Here is an 18408-nt window from a genome sequence, read left to right on the forward strand (position 1 = left end):
TCTATTCTATTATTTCTCCTCTCCTCTCCTCTCCTCTCCTCTCCTCTCCTCTCCAAGTGCCTTTTTTTTTTTTTTTTTTTTCCTTCAGATGCTTGCAAGAGGCTCTAGGGAGGCCCCTCCTTGTTTCAGTAACACAAAGAAGACCATAAACATGAATCAAAAATGGACAAACCTGATCATAGCTGTAGGACACTTGTAAGATGAGCTGCAGACTAAAGCCAGCCTCCAAGAAACCATTCATTCAAATCTTTCCACCACTAGTGAATGGTAAATATTGGAGGAAGCCTGTGGATTTTGAAATGCAGCAGCAGCAACCACAACTATAAAGGGGTCAGTAGACACCACATAGATCCAGCGTAGAATATCTTTTGTGCCTGCTTTCCAGCCTTTGAACACTGGGGTCTGTTGTGGAGCTGTTCTGAGCAACAGATGCATCATGTAAATACTTCAGACTTACACAACATTTGGAACTATATATAATATATAGTTGGGATCAATCCTACAGTGCCATTCCACATGTTGATTAATGATTAATGAAGCAATATACGCCTTGGTCTATTTAAATTTCATGCCTCCCTGGCATGCTTGCCTCACATCACACACATTTTTGGCAGTCTCAAGGTATAGACATCTTACCCGCTACTCTGCCACGTAACAGAGAGGTTTCGCAGCTGGTGGCCAGACACTACTTTTGACTCTGTTTGCCAGAGATCGTCATTCTCTGGAACCTTTCTGGTTAGCCCTTGCTGTAAAGCTGTTCGACAAGAGGGCTGGGCAGGCTCATGTTTATTGCTTCTTTTTTGGTTTACAAAGTTTCTTTTTTTTTTTTCCTGGAGTAGTGTAACTTTTTTCCCAGATATGATCCAAAAATTTATTTGGGAAACTGCCTTTGTCTGGCCTCTTTGTGTTTTATGCTACGTTTCCTCCCATGGCCAAAATAGCAGACCGACTGTAGGAGAAAATTAATGTCAGTGCCTTTCTGGGCAGACACTCCCTGATCAGCAGATGACATCCAAAGAAACACTCAGGCCTTTGTCTGAGCTATTTGCATCTCTGTACCAGTCTCTTCCCCAAAGCTAATCCAATCTTGCTCTTTCTAAGAGAAATTACAACCCGCACTTACCCACACAGGGCATTAATTCTGTTCTGATTACACCATTGTTGCAAAGGTCTTTAGGGATTACATGTGTTTTCTAGCACTTTGCTTCATGCCAGGGAACGTGTCCAGATATCACCAGTCCTTAGAAGATGCTTCTTCATGCAAGCCTTGCAATAGCAGCTGTCGAACCAGCCTAAGCAGGATGCAGAGGGTACCGGTACCCTCCTCTGGAGCTGGGCGATGGGCAGGGCACCGCAGAGCTCAGCTCTTGGGATCTGCCACGTCCTGCATGGATGAGGAGCGCTTTGTCACTTGCCAGAAGTCAAGGTTGTGAGGAAGTTAAAGAACAAAGCAAAAAAAAAAACCTGAATTGGAAATAATGGAGCATGGCACAGAAAGAGGCTAAAATAACAAAACACACCCCGAGGATTATGCATAGGAGTACTACTTCTCATCAGCTGCACTGAGCTAAATACAACTTCCACCTCTGTTATTTTAAGTTGGGAAGTCCTGTTGGGGTAATCTGAAGATTATCCCTCTCAACGCAAAGGTTGAGCTTTTCTTCCTGTGTTACACCAAGCCAGAGGACTCTGGTGTTTTTTTGTTTGTTTGTTTTTGTTTTTGTTTTTGATTGGGCTTGTTTTTTGTTGTTGCTGTTTATTTCTGTGTTAAAAAACTCCTTTTATTTCCCCTGACTAGACATTCGTTCCTGCATCATACTGCTGATGCCTTACTTAATATCCTTTCGTCTCCCTGAGTCTTTTTGATTAAGTTTTCTGCTGTATGCCTTCATTAGCACATTCCTAGCTTCAGGCTGCACATCATTTCCCTTCTGGAGACATACTGGTACAGCCTTGATCACTATCAGAAGCAGCAAATGCCCCTCTTCTTATGGGGTCCACAACTAGTCTTATTCTGTGAGCAGCATGTGAAAAAAAAAAAAAAAAAAAAAAAAAAAAAAAGGAAAAAAAAAAGTGGTTTGAAAAATCATAACCCTGGGAATAGGGGGGTTAATTTAAATACCTGCCTCTCTCAATATTTAATTACCTACCTCTCTCAAATACCTCCTTTTCCATATATCCCCTTTAATATAAAGGTCTTCTGTGATGCTGCATCACACCCCAACAGGAGCAATGGACACAATTAACCTAAAGCAATTAACCCCAGCACCCATGGGTGTGCACACCAGTCCCTGATTTTTTTTGCTGTCTTGTCCCCATTCAGTTTTTTGTTAATTGCGGTAGTTTTTGGGAGAATAGCTTAATTCTGCAATCACACCCTGAAGGCCCTGCGCACCCATCAGATTGTTCCTCTCTGTCATATGGCTGCAGAGGGATTTACGTGCATAACTTCCATTCGAGTTAGCGGGAATTCACTGCTCAAACACAGAGGTGAGAATAATGCAGGCCTTTGTTCTCAGCCGTCTGAGTGCTGAGGAACATGTGTTTCTGTTAAACACCTGGAGAGCACAGGAGGGAACAATATCACATGAAACAAGCTGCACTGAATAAAAGCAAAGGCTGCCAGTGCCAGGCCCTGGCATGCCTGTGCTGTGGCCATGCTGGCAGAGCCGTGGTTGTGTGCTGCTTATTTACTGCAAAGGTGGTGTTGCATTTGGAGATCAAGCTGTTGATAAAAAATGCCATACAGTTTCGTTGGGGAAATCTCCAGGGAAAGCAATGTGGTGTTTTTGATTTTTGTTTTGTTTGTTTTGTTTTATTTTATTTTATTTTATTTTTTTTAATGCCAGGATAATATATGAGAGCAGCCATTTTAGATCTTTGGGTAATTAGCTAAAATATTTCAGAGGGGAGCCAATTCTTGTTTAATAAGATTTTATTTTACTTTTTCTGACTCTGTCCTGACCACAAGGCAGAGGTTTCCTTGTTCTTCTCAGAGATCACAGAATTTGAGATGGACAGGACAAGAAGTCACCCAGTCTCAGTTTTCAGTGCTAGCATAACAAAGATGTAATGTAGAAAATGATAATACAAAATATATAAAAGATCATTGATCCTAGGGAGAACTTCATGCAAAGCAGCAGGTTGCCTCTGTGTTTTTCTTGGCAGGATGTATGTGATTGTAACCTGGAAAAGAGACAGTACAAATGTACATACACATGGCACATTTAATTAGAAACTATTGATAGAGCTTATGAACATAAGGAATGTGACATGATGTTTAAAGGAATCCTCTCGTGGTGCCACCTGAGTTCCATGTGAAGGATAACTGAGTGTCAGAGCAATGCATAAAACTAACCATGAGGGGTTAAGCAAATACTCCCTGGTTCCTGGATGATGCTGCAGGGCATGCAGAAACTATCTGTTCCCTGAGGATGCTGAAACCTCCCATCCCCTTCAGGCACGCTTAGTACAGAAACCCAGGGAAGTGGCAATGGGGGGCTGGGGGACGGAGCTGCACTGCAGCATCGAACAGCCAGAGCAGAGCAGTGGACACTGCCTCTCGGTGTCACCTGTGATTACAGGCTGGAAAAAAAGAAAAAGAAAAAAAACAAAAGTGCAGAGCCATTTGCCTCCTTCCTGTGATCCCTCTTAGCACATTTTAGGCACCGGTGCTCACTGTCCCGCTGCAGCAGAGGTTATAGATAATACCTAGGCTGAGCTCAATGAGGGCCAGAGCATCTCTGGGAGACCAGAGGAGACTAAATGTTGCACAACCATTATATGGCCCTTGGGGCCACGTCACACCGTACCAAAAGTGCTGTTTCTCCCCAGAGTGCAACCCATTTTTCCCCTATGCACAGCTCATGGGAAGACTCCAAAATACCCAGGCTTTTTGCTCGCCCTGCGTGGGTTGGATTCCCTCTGTGTGATCAAGCACAGGGTCCCACTGGGGGGTATCCTAATTCCTCAGTGGTGTGAGCTGTGTTCTTTTTTGATGTGTCTGAGGAGCGTGCATGTGATGGTCTTTGAAGTGCCAGCAGATAGAGCATGTGTGTTTGTGGCAGCCACTGCCTTGCAAATAACAGCGGGAGGTCTTGTGAAATACCCATGTTACAAAGGGCACTTTAATCTGAGGCTCTAACAGGCTGGGCTGTTGCTTTGCCCTCAGCTATTGATTTTTCTATTCATGTAGGCATGATTAGCTTTTAACAAGACCTCCCAATCTCCCCCCTCCTCCCCCTTCCCCCGGGGATTCCACTTAGTTCACTGAAGGTGATTAGGAAATACGTGCTAAAAGCAGTGTGGACACATCTGGGGCTGCTGCTAATTAATCCCCATGCTCTCCCCATGCAGTTGGATATGTGCTGTGTCACCAGCAAGTAAAGAAACACAGATTTATAGCCCAAGATCACAGTCCCATGCCACGTGTATCTCCATCAGCTCCCACTGATTTCAGTGTACTCCAAACACCTGATAGGATCACAGTAGGTGTTTGAGGTCTCTGCAAGACTTCCACCCTTGCAGCAGCCCCTTCCCAACCAGGGCAATGAAACTGTTGGCCAGGAGGAGTTTGTAAGTTCCTACCATATCTGGTAGGAACTGGACCTCAGGGCGGGTTGATCTTGGGCCTCATTCCCTGCAGAACTGAATGCAAATTTTATCTCCTCTTCAAGGCAATATGAACAGCTGAACCCAAAGAAACTCTCTTTGACCAGAAGTTTTTCACTTCTGCTCTGTCTCCTTTGGGCTGTGAAGGGGGGGAAAGAAAGAGACTATTTTAATTTCTGTTTTAAAATGTCAAGAATGTATCATATTAGCTCATGTTAGTGCTGGGAAAATGAGATCAATAGTCATCAGACCAAGCTGCTGCTTTCCTTTCAAAGCCAAAAGGAAACCTTTGTGGATTTCTCATGAATTTCCCCAGAGGATCGTTGTTTGTTAAAAGCTAAGAGTACTGGGACAGGGGTCTGGTGGAGAAAGGAAATTTCCACCCATGCACCCTTCTTTCCCTGCTGCAGGTAAGTGGCCCTCCAGTGCATCCTGATCAGTACGAGTCATGTTATCCTGCACACACCCACTGAAACTATTTTCTGACCATTTCCATTGGGCATGTACCTTACAGCACCCAAGTGCTGGAATAATCAGTGAGGTATTGGAATATTGCTGCATGAGCCTGCCGTGCTGAGGCTGTGCCCCAGCCTTCAGATTGCACCCAAGGAGCTGTGTGTGTGCATAGGAATCCAGAGCATCCCTTCAAACAGAGTTACACTGAATTTCTACCAGTTTATCAGAACTTTTATTAGTTAATTGGCAGAGCAGTTAAATGAATGTGGCTGGGTAGGTCCCGACAGGCAAGGAGAGCTGTGCAGTAACTGGTCACTTTGTAAGATTGCCTTCCTGAGCCCATTCCATCTTCCTCCCACAGTCTGGTCATGAAAGCAGGAACATTTAGGATTTTCTTCTGTCCAATCTGGACAATTTTAACCTGCTACTTCCTCTGTAGGGACCAAGGACATTGTCACTACACTACACCTTTCCTTACCTGTGACAACATATTTTGGGTGCTTTGGTCTTTCATTCTTCACTTGGTGTTTTCTGTCCTCTAGCAATTTACTAATTGCATGTTACAGGTTCTTCCAACACTGTATTTTTTATTCAAGGGGTTAGCATAAATGTTCTAAGTTGTTCCTGTCAGTACTATGTTTCTTATGTATCCTACACCTTACTTTCAATAGGAACAAGATGGTAAGTCTTTCAGCAAGGCTATTTGGGATAAGATGCCCATCTTAACCCTTGCAGCCTTTGTAGGTGCTCATGACAACAACAGATAGGCCGGTGGGCCCCAAAGTGAGGTTTGCTCCTTATTCCTCCCCTACACAAGGTCCTCCTTGCTGGCCAGGGTTGGTCAGGAATGGGGAGGAAAGCACAGGCCATGGGAGGACAGTCAGTCATCCCGGGCTGACCCTTGGGGGTTTGTGAGGAAAACCTTTGGCACCATGTAGAAAGGCTTTTCTGGCGTTGTGACTCCCACACTTAGTTGGGCAAAGCTTGTGTTGTTTTGGGAGCTGGAGATGGGGCTGGGTGGAAATGGTCCCTGGACATTTCAGTGGTTTGGGGTGGGGGGAGCCAAGCTTGGCTCTCTGGTGAGAGATACCAGCCATAGTAGAGCAGGTCAAGCTTCACACCTTGCAATTTGGGCAAGAATGGAGTTACAAGACAGTAATGGAAAACAAAGCTCATCAGTGACCATTTTGAACTATATAGCATGGTTGGAAATGTAGATTGGTTGAAAGTAGCCTTAAATATTGCATTGCATAGGGAGGGCTTCTCCCGAGGCCTAGCATTTAGTTCGTCTGCTCTGTAGGATGTTCTAGGGTGTGTTTCCCTCCTGGTTCTCTCTCCCCCAGTTATCCTCTCTGGTTGCTCACGGGCATATTCAGTCCTTCCAAACCTTTCTAACTCAACAGGCATGTTTGGGTCCAGTGTTTTCCAGGTAAGGTCAATTGCCCTCTCAGCTTTGCTTTTTGGTGGAGCATAGGATCTGGCCAAGAAGGAGGCATCCCTTAAATGCCAACGTCACTAAGTCCTCAGCTTTGCACCTTGACTGTAGTTGAAATACAGCACAGGCTGAATGACATGAACTCTTTCTCCCCACTGTGGTGCTGAAATAAGGTCTTCATGGCATGAATGTAAATCCATCCTGCTCTACGCCAGCCATGGATGGATTTACTAGTCACTAGGATCCATCCGCTAGTCACTAGTGGGTAGCTTGGAAAATGGAGGGCTCAAAGGTGAAGAACTATGGTGTGGAGCCGCGTGCTCTCCTTTCCTGGAAAGGCAGCAGAATTAACTCCTCCTTCCCACATCAGTGACTCACAGCAAACTCGCTGCTGCGTTGCGGTAGCTGGCCAGCTGAACTTCAGACAACTGAACTGAAATCCAGACAACTTACTTTGCAAGCTGCATCCCTCTGTGATGCGTTCGGAAATTGGCAAAGGAGGAAGTGGTGTGGTTGTTGGGAAGATGTTTCGCAAGGACCAAACTGTAGGGCAAGGACAAGAGATCTCAGGGATGGGTTGATAAAGAGTGACTCCTGTTTTTCTGAGTGCTTCTGCATGTGCTGAACTTGTCTTACATGAGTAGGCCCATTGAAATGCATGGGGAGCATACAGCAGAGGGGAAAAAGTCATTACCAATGTCAAAGGAGTGGATTTCAGTGCCAAGAAAAAACATGAAGAACAAAACATCCTACCTATTTTTTAGCTATTCTGAAGTCTAAACAACAAGCCTCAAGGCCAGCTGGTTTTGTGGTTGAGTCCACTCTCATGTTCAAGGAGATGTTGCTTCCTATCTCTAGAAGGGAAGCAACAACTGTGGCCAAGGCCAATGTGGTGACAACCTCATATAAAGAGAGCAGCAAACAAAGTGGCAGTAGTGGGGAACTTAGCTAACATCTTAAAATGAAGGAAAAAAATCACGAGTTAAGTTCTGAATCTACGAAGGAATAAAACTACAGAATGAAGCAAGAACAAGGGGTTCTCCAAATATACAGGAGAGCCAAATTAATCCAGATCCTTGTTCTTTTGATCACAGGAAAAAACGTGATACTTGTGGTTGTTGCTGTTGAGATGGGTTGTGGGTGGTGAGAACATGAGAAATGGCTAGTGCAGGGGAAATTCCTTTTTTGAGGTAGATGATTTTCAATTCAAAATCATCTGAAAATGTCCTGAGTCTGGAGGAGATCAGTACTGTACACTGTGTCCCACGCTGGCTGTTTGTGTAGATCCTCTTTGTTGGAATTAGGAATTTGATTAAATGAACATTGTCTATAATAGGTGTAACTTGGAAGAATAACCCTGAGTCAGTGCCAGAGGAGATGGGATAACCCCCCAGTGCAGGGGGGTACAGGCTCTTGCTTTTCATTTGGAAATTGCTAATTCTGTTCATTGCCACTCTGCACTCATCCTTCTGTGACCACTGGAGCACTGCTAGTGCAGCATCCTGGGCCTTCCATAGCTTTTCTTCATGGCAGGACTTCAGAAAATTTCAGCTTCCAGAAAATACTTTTTGTCAAACTTTTGAGTCTCATGTTACTATAATTCATTTTCTGATTAATGCATTTGAGTATTTGTGGGTAGACTTGAAATTAATTCTAGCAGTACTTACATAAATCCAGTGGGAAAACACATTAGATGAAGGAAGAAATCAAGAGAGAGAGAGATGTGGAAATCTTTTAAGTTAAACTTTTTCTTGCTCTCTGCCATGAACTGGCATGTTTCTGGCAGATGCTACTGTTGACATATCTTAGGGTGATCGCAGAACAATTACAGTCCACAGGTGTAGGGAAGCAGGAAGACGGATTATCATCGCCATTGGCCTGGTTTTGGTCTTTGCAGTGAACATGGTTGGTTCTGGCACCTCGGGGGGCACTGTCTTGTGAGCGGCCCTATAACTGGGGGAAAAACATTGATTTTTTTCATGGTGGGAGGGGAACAAGCAGGAAGGTTGGGAGGCTGCCGAGGGTGAGGAGGGTCCCCAGTGACAAGGCCACGCGCATGTCCCAGCGGCCATGGGGAGGTCACACTGCCAGGGATGAGCAAACCCTGATGTTTCGGCGCCAAGGCAATCCTCTGACGGGCTGGAGGAAGCCCTGTGGTTGAGTTATGCAATCGTGCTTTATGAGGTTTTCTCCCTGCAGAGTTTTTGCTGCTCACAACTGTTGGAAAGTGGACGAGGTGGAGCCCTGGGATCAGCTTGTAGGACGGTTTCTCTGGGTGTAAGGAACCCTGACTGTCTTCGGTGTTACGTGGAGGGGCTGCTTCTGGGAGATGGATCCCTTACCAAGCTCATCCTTTTTTAAGGCAATTTGATATGCTGGACCCTTTTACCCTCGTGGTTTGAAGGTTTCTGCGCTGACAGGAGGTAGGTGAGGAGACCAGCGGTCATCTCTGGAGTCACGCAGGGTGACCCATCCCTCCGTGCTCCGCGCTTCTGCTGCCGTGGTCTTTCACAGCACATTGTGCTGGGCATTTTATTTTTAAGGGAGCCGCTACACTCGCCCTATCTACAGGAAACAGAATTAAAAAAAAAAAAAAAAAAAAAAAAAAAAAAAAAAAAAAAAAAAAAAAGGAAGGATTTGGCAAGGCGCCAAGCCCAGTGACTGAAATAAGAAGTAGGGAACTTGGAGTAAGTTTCAGTTACCGGGACTTTGCATGGCACAGCGGGTCTGCTCCGGGTCCTGTAGGGTGGGAGGCGAGCCCACGATGCCCGGCAGCGTCAGGAAGCTTTTGCTTGCTTAGATGAACGTCCTCACCGCGACTATGAGCCGAGCTGCTGGTCCCGGGAGGGGACAGAGCTGCGTGTGAATGAGACCAGAGGAGCGTGTGCGAGTGCTATGGAGGGCAGCAACTTTGTTGGTGTGACTTTTGCAAGCCTTCAAGGGTAAGGTCGAGCGCGTCCCTTCGACTCGCCTGTTCCCTCTGACAGCTTTCGGGGCAGAAAGCTTGCGTTTTCGCCACGCGGGGAGCTTCGCAAAGCTTAATCGGAGTGCTTTGGGCTGAGGTTTTTCACCCAGGCGATCGACTTCTGGGTGGAGCGAGCGGAGCCGAGCGGCAGCGGCTGTGCGGGGAAGCTGCTTTGTTCGGGCGGCTGCGGGGGGAGAGGGGCCGCCGTTGCCCCCAGCCCTCCCCTCAGCTGCCCACCGTAACCCGAGCGCTGCACCCAGAGGGCCAGGAAGCAGGTTTTGGCTGCTCGGGTGTCAGCGTAAGGAGTGTTTTAATGAAGACAGATGGAGGATATTGGATCGTCGCTATAAAACGTGGCAGATAACAGACCGAGGCTGCTTCCCGGCAATTACAGCTAATTGCGTTGGCGCGTTTGAGCGGAGGGGGTAGCAGCACTCTGTGCACACAGTTTTGTGGGTTTCTGTATGTATGGCTGGGAACTGAACCCAAAAATAGCTAACTCACCTCATCCCAGAGACCCCTTCAGGTATTTAATGAGCTGAGGAGTTTTCATGGATCCTTTCAAAGTCCTTGCAGTAAGTGAGTAGATTTAAACCCAAGTCAGTGTTTCTGCTATGAACCCTGAGGGCAAGAGTGACCATTTTTAGTTTCTTAAACTTAATTTTTGGTTGAATTCAGGCCAGTCTCATTTCAGCCCTAGAAGAGTGCTATTCTGGGATTAAAACCAAACATTTCAGTTGCCCGCTCTGCAACTCACCCTCAGCGTTTCCCACCGGCAGAACAGGGAGCAGTATGAGACATGGTGTTCCCTGCTTTGTTTTTGTGGTGTTCAGACACGAGGGGATGTAAGGAGAGGTACAGAAATATAATGCTAACATGCATTGATGTTAAAGAGGATTAGTGCTGATTATTTCTAAAAGCTGAAATTTTAGTGTTCCCTTTAGAAAGGGGAAAGCGAACGCATCATACTCTTTGGAACCAAAATTTGAGCAATTTGTCTGAAAGGGTTAACACAACAAGCCTTTAAAGGAGGCCCTTTACAAACATAGCTTTACGTGGCACATTATGAGGCTGGTCCATGCCAAGCGTGCCAGGCCTCTGCGTTGCTCTTAACAGAGCATTAGCAGGCATTGCACCAACCCTGCCATCCCTCTCTGTGATACCCATCAGGGAAGGTGACCTCCTGGTTTACTGCCCGATGCTGTGCACCCCCTTAGCAGGTGCACGACTCAGGCATGGAAAACAAACAAACAAACAAACACAGGGAGTTTGGGGACCTAATGTATTTTAAACCTTCTGTATTTTCCCAGTTGTGCTTCCAAATCCAGTTTACCGTGATGTGTGTTCAAAACCTGGGGACTAGAATTTGGTTCATCTCGTGGTGTTTAACAGAACTGCTCCACCAAGAGCACTTGGCGGCATGGGCGGTCTTGAACCCTGCCTGTAACAAAGCCCTGTGCTTGGGATGTGCCTTCTCATATAGCGAGCTGTTGGATTTTGTGTGTGATATTCAGTACTTTAAAATAAGGAAAAGATATCTAAGACCTGTGGATATTTCTGGTTATTAGATCAGCTAAATACAGATAAAAACAAACAAACAAAAAAACTTACAAACCATGCTCAAGTGCAAAACCTGACCTGACATGGAAAATCAGTGAGTGAAGGCATGGCATGCATTCTGTATTTTTACCTGGATGGGGCTATTTCAGTTATTTAGCATGTATACATGCCACACTATGCATGGTGGCAAAACTGATTGGAAGAATCTTGTTCTCCTGCTTACTTTTCCTGGACTCTGGGTACATTCTAGTATTAGTGCACAACTTGTTGCCCCCTCAGATCTGCTAAAGCCACTGCTTGGGCAGGAATTTCAGCCTGTACTCAACCACACCCCCTGATCTAGATTAAAATAACCCTTCAAAAAATGATTGTATTTAGCATGGATCATTTCACAGAGTCTGGGAGCAAGGTGATGGGAACAGAAGCACCATGTATTTTATAGTTCATATTTATCATCGAATCTGATGTATTGTGTAGCCACACCCAGAGAAATAGGGCCAAGAGACCAGCCATATTTTCCATCTGGAACATCTGTTCTCCATTCATCTCAGTTGTGCCATATCTTTCCTTATTTTTCCACTCCTTGCTGTGGATGCAGGAGGTGCCTCCTTCCACCCCCAGACTGCATGCACTGCCTTTGCTCGGTTGGTAAATCCCCTTCAGAGATCCATGGTTTTTGATAAGATTTATACCTGAAATTCCCACGTGTCCACCTGCCTCTTATGCAGGAGGAGCGCTGCAGCTGCTTTTGTGAGCCAAGTCTGGATTCTGGCACTTGTCTCCCAGGCATTAAATAGGCTGAGCCTGGTTTGCGAGAAAGCATCCCCTCCCTGCTCAAGCCCCATCCAAGTAGCTTCTCTCACCATGGATGTTAAAAGTGTTCAGAGACCCACAGCTGAGCTGTCAGCAGCCAAAAAGCAGGTGGATTGTCTTTGCAGAAGTCTAAGCCGTAGCTAGTTGGTTTGTAGAGCACTGCAGGTACAAAAGCCTTCTGTAGTGAGAAGGGGTAATTTACCTGTAGCTTATGAATCTCTATAAATCAGGAAATGGGAAGTGGAGTTTTTGTTGTTGTTGTTGTTGTTTGTTTGTTTGTTTGCTATTTATTTCTATTTCTATTAGAAGTTCTAGGCTTTCTATAGTTTGCTATAGAAACACAGGGAAGTAACACGTGTCCTGCTAGGGTGCGGAACGGGACCTGCGTGATTAATAAAGATCTCTGACAAATAGTGTGGGCCCTGGTTCAACACTGAACATGGGGTACCTGGAATAAACAGAAGTGAAAGAAAATAAATAGAAAATGGAGCAGCAAAAAAGCCAGCCAGGGCTGACACAGGCAGTGGAAGACAACTGGAGGAGATTTAAGGAGTATTTCATTTTGCATCTGAAAACAGCTGGTGCCAGGCAAAATGAAGGCCAGCAGGAAATTGTCTTTCTTCTGACTAGAGGAGGTTTTCATATGCTTTATGGATTTTTGGTTAACTCAGGAATAGGAGGCTGCGAAAGTGTCTCACCAAAATTTGAGAAGTACTTTGCGCCACATAAAAATGAAACATAAGAGTGACATCATTTTTCCAGAAAGCAAGAAGGGAAATTAAACCCAAGCAATGCATGTGAGCAGTAAGAGTCTGAAGAGCCATTGTTACAATTTTGAAAGGGAAACTGAATGTCAAATTTGAACAAATAAAAATAAAAATAGAGACATAAAGAAAAGTGAACAGGGACATGAATTACGATTACAATTAGAACCTGGCAAAAAAATATATATTTATATTTTAAAATATATATATATCTATAGCCTGGGGTGATTGTTGATAGATACAGGTGGAAGTTCTTAGAGCTTGCAGGTTGGATTGGGAGCCCCAAGAAAAAGACCTGGGACTAAAAGATAGGCAGAGCTAGGGTCAGGCGAGATAAGCCATCTTGCTTCACAAGTAGTGACAGCTAACACCACCGGGAGCAGGACCTGGAGCACCACCACAAAGGACAACACCACGGGCATTCGATTAGGCTTGTTTTCACGCTTGCAGCAGAAGGCCAGTGACCTCTGGGACCGGCAACAGGCACCTGCAGGTGTTGAGGAGTGCTGGCACAAAGCAGGCTGTTAGCAGACAGGCACACTACAGCCCGTGTGTGGTTTGCTACGTGAAGGAGCATGGGGATTAGGTGTGTGAGTCAGTAACAAAGAAGCAAAGTAAGATTATTTGTAATAGAATGAAAATAAAGGGTGCACCTTCGCACAACAGGGGTGTGTCGTGCCCTCAGTGGCATTGCGTGTGTGCCCATTGTATACTGACACATTCTCAAGTGGCATTGTGGTTAGGGCAAGCCAGGAACTGAGTTTTGCACAGAGGATCAGGTCAGCTTGGGTTCATAACTCCTGGGCTTTAGCTAAACCAGTAGCTGTAATAAATCTGTGTGATGGAAACAACACAAGGGAAGTGTAATTGGTACAGATGGGTAGAGCAAAATTACCACTGTGTTGGGCCTAAAAGACAAAATTTCATGGGAATTGTGAGCCTGTAGGGATATTTGTGCTGTGTCAAGCTGTCCATGGTGGTAACTTAAATTTCCTGCTGAGCAAAGATGTTCGATGACTGCAATCCTAATCCAATGCACTGAGAAACTGAAGGAATTAAAGATGCCGTCCGTGACAAATTAGTGTATTGTTGCAGTCTTGTTGTCACACTGAGGTCATGCCTGAAGCTGGTGACTTAAAAATCATAGTAATTAACAAAACCCATGTGTCAGAGCTGAAGGAAGCTTCAGGTGTTTGTTCATGAGTTGCAGATCTGAACTCCATAGGCTTTTTCATGCTATTTCTGCTGCAAGAAGGCTGATAGCCTCTTTCTCTTCTCTGCTTCCCCATGTATATAAACATCCTTTTTTTTTTCTTTTTCTTTTTCTTTTTCTTTTTTTTCCTCTGCTGAAATTATATCCCTTGTCAATTGAGCACGCAGATGGGGGAGGTTTGGTACTTGTGGATAGTCTTTCTGTAATGCTTGGCAAATACAGCAAAGTCAGAGTTCAAGAGTGTACCTGTATCAAATTCTCACAGCCAGACAACCTTTTGCAGCCTCACGGGAAGGCCATTGACTATCAGCTCTGCAGCTCACGGTGCTCTAGGAAGCCCCAGTTTGTGGGGTAGGAAGGGACCTTCAAGGTCACCCAGCTGCATCCCTCCCTGACCAGGGCAGGGACACCTCCCACTAGATCAGGTTACCCAAAGCCACCTCCACAGAATCACAGAATGGTTTTATCCGCACAGAAATCACAGGCTGGAATATCTGCTCCGAGCAGCAGGTGCAATGGCTGCAGAGCTTTCCTTAACACCCTTTCCACCACAGAACAGTGATGTATCAGGAGTGCATTTAGGCGGTGGCATGGGCTGCATTCACAATTGTGTGTTTCCAAAATATGGCATGTTATCTGTTATACTTGTCTCCTTGCTCTGGCACAGATAGGATGGGATTTTAAATAAGTGCTGCTTTAAAATCAGAGAGGAGTAGTTGGTGTGTTTTGTCTATGTTGGTGTCATGTGTTTGCAGGTCATTGGGAACTCTTTTTTTGGTGTTCTTTATCCAGAACTTAAATTGTTTCTTCATGAAACATGAGCAGTGTCAAAGTGGAAAAAATTAATTCTGTCACCCAGAAAACTTGCTTTGGATAAATCACAATTCCCTCAAATATCTCACCGTGGCCCCACTGTCCTGTTAAGCAATGATACAATGTTCATGTTGATTCGGGCATGCTGAGCACTGCTGGCTTTTCCCATGCTCATGGGTCTTTCAGGTTGTTATCACATATAACCATTAAAGTCCTTCAAACAGACTGATGCTTGGAACACCAACAGTTTCATTACCAACAGATTTTAATGTAACTTTTTGAAGGCTCAATTCCTCTGCGTGTTCCTTAAAGCATTGCTGGTGCCTGGTTTTGGGCCAGGAGACTTACAGCAAATGGGAGAAGTTTTGTTCAGAGCCATACTGCTCGGTCCACCCCAAACACAAGGGTGACCAGTCACGGACAGCAGCGTGAGCCAGCACACGTTGAGCACCAGCAGCTGTACAGGAAACCAGTGCTTCCCACTGCTTCCTCCTCCTCAGGGAGGCTGGTCTTTCTGGGTAGCCACCCAGTTCCTCTGCACCAAAGGTGCAAGCCCAGTGAGGGTATTTCTCCTTTTCATATAGGACCGAAGTAGCAGGAATGTTCCTTTTAGGCTCTCCATCCATGGCCCCTTTTCTGTGCCATGTCAGGAGATGAACAGATCAAAATGCCCACAGTACGGTAGCACACTGATGCAGTGCAGCCTGCAGACCTGAGGTGGTTTATCATTTAAAACACACTAGAATTCCGTGTATGAGTGGCATTGTGGCATTGTGGCTGCGGGGCTAGAAACCCACATTGTGAACTGCCTTCTCTTTTGTCTTGCAGAAATTCCATGGAGTTGGACTAAAATAAAGCTTGGGGATGTCTCTATTTGGATTAAAATTTGGAAAGAAGAAATTGAAAGGTGAGTGAGGTCTGGTAATACCATTGCCACTGGTGGAAACATAAGGAATGTAAATTCAGTACAAGCATGAGCCCTTGTGAGCATGTTTGGGAGCATGTCCTACACCTACGGAGCAGGCAGAGGAAGACGCATTTTGTTTGCTTTTCCTGCATTTCATACTGCCTTGGGGAAGTGCCGCAGACCATGTGCCAGTGAACAGGAGGACAGCTGAAAAAGAGCAAGCTGCAAAGTTAGTATGCTCTGATGGTCTGGCTTTTGGTGTCCTTCCTAGGTGGATCTCCTGCAGGGAGTGCAGAGGAGCAATGCATAGCAAGCAGCTTATAAAATGCATCCCAAGCAGTTTATAACATAGGCTAGAACAAAGTTATGTGGTGGTCTGATGCAGTCTTTTGATGATTAAATGTGTTAATTGCAATGGTCCAGATATTCCTTTTAATGATGGGTAGGAAGAATAGCAAAGCACAGAGATGCAGGCTGAGAGCAGCCCAGGACCACAGGGGGAACACCAACCCTGGAATAGAAACCAGAGCCTGTGCAACTCCCTCCCTGTGAGCTCCATGTGGCATCCCAAAACAGATCCTGAACCAAAGGGGTGTGGAGACTGGGAGCAGCTGCCCTGCACAGCACAGTCCTCACCAAGACTTCCAGCAGAAAACTGCCTAGAGATGTGTGCTAGGAAGAAGCCCCAAAGGAGGGCTACTCACGTGTCCTTGCAGTGGGCCAGGTCCCTGCAGCCCCTAAGCATGCATCTCCATTGGCACCAGGGCTTTGCAGCAGGGGTAACGGAATGAAATCTTGTGATCTATCGCTCCATCCCTGGGATGAGGGTGTGATTTCTGGCCAGGGACCCATGTCAGCAGATGCTGTGAAGAGGGAAATTTTTTACCTTGCCTTTCCAGGGCATTCCTCCTTCTATCAGGTGAACACAGAGATTAGTGCCATACTCATATTTTGACACAAAAAAAATAATTTTTTCCCCAGCCGCTCTGAGCTCAGAAGACTCAATAGCATTTTCCCAAGGGTTTATTTTTGCAGCTGTGCTGCTGTTCCCCCTCCCTGGCACAGGGCAGTCTGTGAGCCCTGGGGCTAAGATAGGGCCAGCCATTTGCTGCTGTGACAGTCCTATAAGAGGAGGTGGTGGCTGCTCCCAGGGAGGGATCTCTGCCAGATCTCTGCCAGACTTGAGGTCTTTCTCCTTCTTGGCTTTGGAGATGAGGTAGCACAGGCTTGTCTGTAAGCCTCTGTCCACCCAGGGCATCTGCACTTGCAGTGGCATAGTTCTGATTATCAAAAAGATTATGTTGCTATATTAGGAAAAATCTGTGATTTTCTTGGCCTTGTGTCTGGGTTTTAGCAGAGTGGTGTTCAGTCCATCTTAAACCAACTGTCTAAGAGACTTATTTCTTCCTAGATATAAAGGAACATACTTTATAGGGAAAGATCATTTATATTCACATTTTATGTGCTTTAGATCACCAGTTCAAAACCAATGAATTCAGGCTGGAAGAAGTTCAGAGGAGGATAAGGGAGACTGGGGTGATCAGGGAAGGAGAAGCTTCCATAACAGGGAACTAAAAGAGCTCTTTCCTCCCTTTTATTTTTTAATTATTTTGCCTTGCAGCCTAAAAAAAAATGCAGAGGCTATGATTGCTCTTTGAGAACGTTTATTGTAATTAATGCCAGGGTTGAAGTGCTATTTTAATGCAGCCGTTTAGTATGTGGAGCCTTTGTATTTGGAGAAGCCCTTAGTCCTCCTTTGGAGGAGTTTCAGGACAGAGCTGCCCAAGGAAAGGTCGACTTTCCATCCCCAGGCAAGGCAGGTGACAACCAACATTACACCCCTAGTGCAGGTCTCCGGTGACTTTCACAGGACGGAATGGATTACCTCAGGCGTCACCTGCTGAAATTCAGGGTTCCTCCCTTGAGGAGCACTGATACTCTGCTGCTTTGCCTCTGCAAGACATGGCTGTTTCCAAGTACAAACAAAATTAGGAGAGTGTTTTCAGGAGAAGTCCAGTTTAACTAGGCAAGTTACATGGTGTAAGTTCCTTTCTTGGTGCACACCAAGCAGTGCTTCTCAATTTGAATGCAAGAGCAGTCATTTCTGCACCTTTGACTCCACAAGCTGAGTCTAGGGGCACAGTGAGAGGAAGAGGAAGGGCATAAATCGAGATAGGGGTTTTGGAAAGCTGCACTGGGCTTTCCTTCTTGCTGCTGGGGAAGCCTGCTCTTCAGCACAGGTGGATTTTGAGTACCAGGCTCTGGGCAGAGCTCAGCAGGGGTGAGCAGCTCCCTACAGAGAAGGCAGCCCAAGACTGGCTCCATGGACCTGAAGCTTGGCTGGCCTTTGGGACTCCCATTCAGCTCCAGTAGGAAACACCTCACCACCACAGGCGCTGAGTATGGAAAATATATTTATTTTGACTTAATTTCCCATTAGGAAAATAACTGTGAATTGTAAAACTTCCCAAAGTTCGTTTCAGAGCTGTATTTATTTTTATGAATTTACATCACTTCCTATCAACTGTGCATGGCTGTTATTAACAGCATGTGCGATTGTGTCAAGCTGTGGTGTTACCAGCACGTCTAGGAGATACTGTTTTCTAGTAAAGGATATAATATGTGCCAGACAGTCACTGGTAGACTACTTTTTCAAAATAAAAATAAATGACTAATTCGTCTGCTTTATTGGGCATGCTGATATTGGTCAAAATATTTTGAACTATTATTTTTTAAAAAAAATCTAAACCCAATTAAGATTATTATATTAATATATAATTATATATAATTATATAATTATATAATATATATATATATATACAAAATAAAAGCTTTTCAAAATGAAGAAGACAGAATTCCCACTGCAGAAAT

General features: G+C 45.2%; 1 protein-coding gene across 3 annotated transcripts in view; it reads left to right on the forward strand.

Moving 5' to 3' along the window:
* Nucleotides 1-18408, forward strand: part of LOC118156293 (phospholipid-transporting ATPase ID-like) — an 82394-nt gene that overhangs the window by 3092 nt on the left and 60894 nt on the right. The window contains exons 1-2 of one of the 3 annotated variants that reach the window (XM_035310238.1): nucleotides 7606-8925; nucleotides 15459-15537. In XM_035310238.1, coding sequence (XP_035166129.1) covers nucleotides 15495-15537 — 43 coding nt within the window. In that variant the 5' untranslated portion in view covers nucleotides 7606-8925; nucleotides 15459-15494. Of the gene's footprint in view, nucleotides 1-7605; nucleotides 8926-9020; nucleotides 9445-15458; nucleotides 15538-18408 lie in introns of those variants that run through there. The other 2 variants (XM_035310236.1, XM_035310237.1) reach the window with 2 other exon arrangements.

Source organism: Oxyura jamaicensis, chromosome Z (assembly GCF_011077185.1).
Source record: "Oxyura jamaicensis isolate SHBP4307 breed ruddy duck chromosome Z, BPBGC_Ojam_1.0, whole genome shotgun sequence".
NCBI lineage: Eukaryota > Metazoa > Chordata > Aves > Anseriformes > Anatidae > Oxyura > Oxyura jamaicensis.